General features: G+C 38.5%; 1 protein-coding gene across 1 annotated transcript in view; it reads right to left on the reverse strand.

Annotated features, from left to right (window-relative positions):
• The window catches only part of CCDC173 (coiled-coil domain containing 173), a 53934-nt gene that overhangs the window by 13652 nt on the left and 34860 nt on the right, over positions 1–5422 (reverse strand). The window contains exons 7-8 of the mRNA XM_006902115.1: positions 4265–4457; positions 3231–3395 (exon numbers count right to left, since the gene is read on the reverse strand). Of these exons, the coding sequence (XP_006902177.1) occupies positions 3231–3395; positions 4265–4457 (358 nt within the window). The remainder of the gene's footprint in view (positions 1–3230; positions 3396–4264; positions 4458–5422) is intronic.

Raw genomic sequence — 5422 nt, forward strand, 5'->3', positions numbered from 1 at the left:
ACAACAGTGGCACCATGCAGTATTTGTCCTTTTGTGACTGAGATATTTCACTCAGCATAATGTCCTCCAGGGTCACCCATTTTTAATAATATTGCATGAGCTCCTTGTTTTTCAATGCAGCATAGTATTCCTTTGTGTGAATATACAAGAGCTTCTCGATCCATTTGTTTGTTGATGGGCACTTGGATTGTTTCCAACTCCTAGCTACTGTGAACAAAGCTGCGATAAATATGGGTGTGCATAAAGCTCTTCATTCTTGCCTCTAAAGAGCACTCTGGCTGCACGCTCATCCATGGGATGTTCAGTGTCTTCTCCCACAGCACACCTCAAAGCATCAATTCTTCTGTCATCCTTATTCACTGTCAGGTTCTCAGATGCAGAGCAACTGATCAGAAAGACTATGGCCTGAATCAGACGCACCTTAGTCCTCAAACCTACATCATTACTCCTCCATACTTTGGAAAGGTCTCTAAATGCAGACATTCCCATCTCAGCTTCTGACTGCTGGTACAAAGGATGTTAATTGTGGAACCAAGTAATACGAAGTTATTGACAATTTCAATCTCTTCTCCATCCATCATGATGTTGCCTGTCAGTCCAGTGGTAAGAATCTTTGTTTTCTTGACATTGAGATACAATCCATATGGAAGGCTGCAGTCCTTGGTCTTCTGGAACCAGTGCTTCAACTCCTCCACACTTTTAGCAAGCAAGGTTGATGCCACATTTCTCTTCATAGAGTCCAGCTTTTCAAATAATTTGCTCAGCATACTGATTAAATAAGTATGGAAAGAGAATACCACCTTGACACACACCCTTTTTAATTTTAAACCACACAGTGTGTCCCTGCTCTGTTCACATAACAGCATCCTGGTCCAGCTAGAGATTTCACATGAGCACAATTAAGTGCTCTGGGATTCCCATTTTTCTCAATGTCAGCCACAACTTGTTAAGAGCCACACAGTCAAATGCCTTTGCATAGTCAAGAAAGCACAAATAGACATTCTTCTGGTATTCTTTACTTTCAGCCAGGATCCATCTGACATCAGCATGATATCCCTAGTGCCACAGCCTCTTCTAAATCCTGCTTGAACTTCTGGCAGTTCCCTATCGATGTACTTTTCTAGCCATTTTTGAATGATCTTCAGCAGTATTTTGCTTGCATGTGCTATTAATGATATTGTTCGCTAGTTTCCACATTCAGCTGGATCACCTCTCTTGGAAATGGGAAAAAGTATGGACCTCTTCCAATCTGTTGGCCAGACAGCTGTCCTCCAAATTTCCTGGCACAGACTATTGAGTGCATCCAAGGCTGCATCTATTAATTGAAACAAGTCAATTTGTATCCCATCAATTCTTGGGGCCTTATTTTTTTGTCAGTGCCTTCAATATAAATTCCACTTATTCCTTCATTACCACTGGCTCTTGTTCATATGGCACTTCTTGAAATTTTTCAGTGTCAATTAGTTTTTTATGAAACAGTGATTCAGTGTATTCCCTCCATTTTCTTCTGATGCTTTCTGGGTCATTCAATATATTGCCCATGTTGTTGTTTGTTGTTGTGTGCCATCAAGTCACTTGCAACTCAGAGCAACCCTATGTACAGCAGCTCTAAAGCCTGCTCTATCTTAAGCCAACCTTATTGTTCCTGACACCCCTACCTCCATTACGCGAGCCACTGAATAAATCCATCTCATCAAGGGTCTTCCTCTCCTGCACTGTTCCTCCATTCCAAGCATGATGTGCCTCTCCAAAGACTGGCCCCCTCCTTGCAATATGGCCAAAATATGTCAGATGAAGCTTCAAAATCCTTGTCTCCAGGGAGCAGCCTGGTCAGCTATTTGTTGTTTCCAAATTGACAGTACATAACAGCAATATTTCATCTGTATACTGAGCAAATAATTTGAAAAGCTGGACTATCTGAAAAATAATGTGACATCAAGCTTGGAGGAAGACTCATCAACAACCTATATTGGGTAAATAACACAGCCTTGTTTGGTGAAAGTGAAGAGAACTTGAAGCAAGTGTTGAGAAAGATCAAAGATTATGGCTTTCAATATGATGACACTAAAATATCAAAAATACAAAAAATCTTCACAAATGGACAAATAGAAAAAGATTCAAGCTGACAATGACTTCATTATATTTGCAACCTCAAGCAACATTCATGGCAACAGCAGTTCAGGCATCAAAAAATGTGTTGCATTGGACAAACCTACTGTGAAGGACCTCTTTGAAGTGCTAAAGAGCAGGGATACTCAGGTTAAGCCTAAAGACCATATGATCCCAGTCATGGTATTTTCAATTGCTTCATATGCATGTGAAGGCTGAACAACGAATAAGGAAGACTAAAGAAGAATTGATGCATTAGAAATGTGCGGGGGGCGGGGGGGAGCTCTGGTGGCCTAGTGGCAAGAAGCTGCACTGCAATCCCAGAGGAACACGGTTCGAATCCACCAGATGCTCTGCCGGAGAAGGAGGTGCAATATCCTCCTGTACCAGTCAGATCTGATTTGACGGTACACGCACACAAAATAAAAAAAAAATAAATAAAGAAATGTGCAGGGGAAGAGAGCTGAACATACCAGACTGTCAAAAGAACAAATCTGTCTTGGAAGAAGTGCAACCAGGTTGTTCTATAGAGGCAAGCATGATGAAATAATATCTCATACACTTTGGAAATGCTGTCAGGAAGGGCTGGTCCCTGGAAAAAAGATGCCAGGCTTGGGAAAGTAGAGGATCTATGAAAGACCCTCAAGGACATGGACTGGCACAGTGTCTCCAATGACAGGAAGCACAGATGAGAACATGAGGAGAGGGCGAGGCTCCAATCTGCTGACCAAAAGGCAGCTGTGAGTGATAATCCACCTAACAACAACAACAAGGCAATGTAGTGTTTGTTATGAAATTATAAAGAGGAAAGGGGAGGAAAGCTGAGTGCTATGAGCTGTACTATGTATTAGTATTTTCTTTAATATTAATTAAAGCACAACAAATGCTAAAGAAGGGGAAATGTGTATAAAAATGTAAACCTAGCATGAGAAATATTTAATACAGATAAAAATAGCAACTACTTTCACATTATTTGCTCTATTATTTACTATGTCAATACCATAATCATCATGTGTTCTTAAAAAAATTAAAACTGCTTGGGAGATAGGAAAATCAGCATCTATTCTATATAACATGGTTATTGCTAGAATAAGCAAGCAAGCACACTTCGGAATAATTACCATTTGCTGAATGTGGGCATCTTGAATTGCTCTGCGTTCTTCATCAGCTTTTTGTTTTTTCTCCTTTTCATGCTCAAAAAAAATTTGATCAGCCTTTAGGATATCTAACAATTGGTTTTTGGCATTTATTTTTCTTTGTTTTTCTTCTTCTTCTTTATGTTTCATCTGTGGGTTAAAAGGCAAACAAAAAATTAAAACTAGCTTAGCAACCAGAGCTTTTTACCAAGGGACAGAGCTATAAAGCTCTGCGTGGTCAACCATCCTGGAGCAATGCAGAATGGGAAAACAGTGCATGCCTCATTTTCTTCCTATGTGGCTTCACACACTCCTACCCGCTCCCATTCCCCAACTAGAAACTGGCAGAGATTTTCAAACCAATATATAAATTATCTTCCTATATTGTTGAAATCAAATTGTTTACCCCTTAACATGAGTAATCAATAACAATAAGAGATGCAAAATAATTCTGTTTACCATATTTTGATTTTGTTGTATTTTCTGAATAGAAGAAAACATTCAGTAAAACATCATAGAGTGATACTTAAGACTAATTTCTAGATTTAAGAAAGTAAATGAAAGAAGATAAAAGTAAGATATTCTCATGGTCAGGAGATATTTGCAGGAGAAAGATTAATTGGTAAGATGTTTGTAAACAATCCAATTTAAATGTTATGACATTTGAAATGTTTTACTTGTAGGAGATAATTTGAAGAATTAAGAAATACAAAATACAATAGGGCCATTTTGACTTGATTTTAAAAAAACTTTAAATTAAAACTCTATACTACAACAGTAATCTCTGCATTTCAGACAACTCTGGAAGAGTAAATTTTTATCCATAAACATCTTACTTGTAATTGATTCATTGAGTCATCTGTTGGAGTAAGCATTATCTGAGTTCAAGAATTCAGGAAGATAATTTGTATATTGTTTTGAAAATCTTTTTCAGTTTTTAGTCAAGGTTTTAGACAGGGAAAATGCCAGTGTAAAGGGCTTAAATTTGTATTTTATTATTACAATTAAATGATGTTTACCACCATGGCTCTATAATCTGCAATTGCTTTTAATTCTGCTTTATTTTTTTCGCATTTTTCGGTTTCTCTTTTTTCCCTTTCAGCTTCAGCTTCTGCAATATCTCTGGCAATAATCAAATCTTCATTGTCAAGTTTCTCTTTCATTAGTTCACTGAGGAAGTTATTAATTCTTTCTCTTCTTTCTTCCATTAGCCTATAACAAAACAGCCATAACTTGTCAAATTTTCATGAACAGATTGATTAGGGAGCCAGTATAACTTAATTAAGGGGGTTTGAGATATTTTACAGTCCTCTAAAATATAATATGCAAGAAACCCAATTGTTTCTTATATGTTGTTGTAATGTGCAATGGAGTTGCCTGTGACTCATAGAGATTCTCTGTACAACAGCTCTGAAACTTGTCCTATCCTGAGCCAGTTTTACTCACTCCAATTACACCTAACCCACAGCCCCAGTTACTATATCAATTCTCCTACTGAAGAAGAAGTTGAGTAGAGTTGAAGAAGCCTTTGAGTTGTTGTGTTGTGGAAGACCGTAGACTATATCATGGACTGCTAAAAGAACAAATCAATCTGACTTGGAAGAATCACAGCCTGAGTGCTCCTTAGAAGCAAGAATAGTAAGACTTTATCTCATGTACTTCAAGCATTTTTTAAGGAGGGGTCAGCCTTTGGGAAAAAATATCACTTTCAGAAGAGTAAAGGGTCCGTGAAAGAGATGAAGAGCCTTAACAAGATCAACCGACATGCTGACCACAACAGTGAGTTTAACAGAACAGAGACTATGAGGATGGCACAGGGTAGGGTGACTGATAGGTCACTCACTATGAGTCCAAGCTGACTGGACAGCGCCTACCAACAACGTCATGGTGAGCTCAAGTGTTAGTACCTGTCAAAGGGCTGTGCCAGGCTCATTATCTTCATAGGAGCAGTTTGTCTCTCGAGTACTGCTCATGCACAGAATTATAGCAACACTTGGGCTCTCACCACAGTTCCAACAGGGGGGGAAATCAGTGTAGAAGCTGGTTTTTTTTTTCTATATTTTATTAATTTCATAAACATTTACAGAGATTTTGGGTTTCCATTCATTCATTGCTGCACTGTTCTCTCTACCCTCCTCCCAGTTTGTTCTTGTCCAAATGCCACAGTGCTTGTCAAA

This window comes from Elephantulus edwardii, unplaced genomic scaffold (genome assembly GCF_000299155.1).
Source record: "Elephantulus edwardii isolate Elephantulus edwardi_28Jun2011 unplaced genomic scaffold, EleEdw1.0 scaffold00369, whole genome shotgun sequence".
Taxonomy (NCBI): Eukaryota; Metazoa; Chordata; class Mammalia; order Macroscelidea; family Macroscelididae; genus Elephantulus; species Elephantulus edwardii.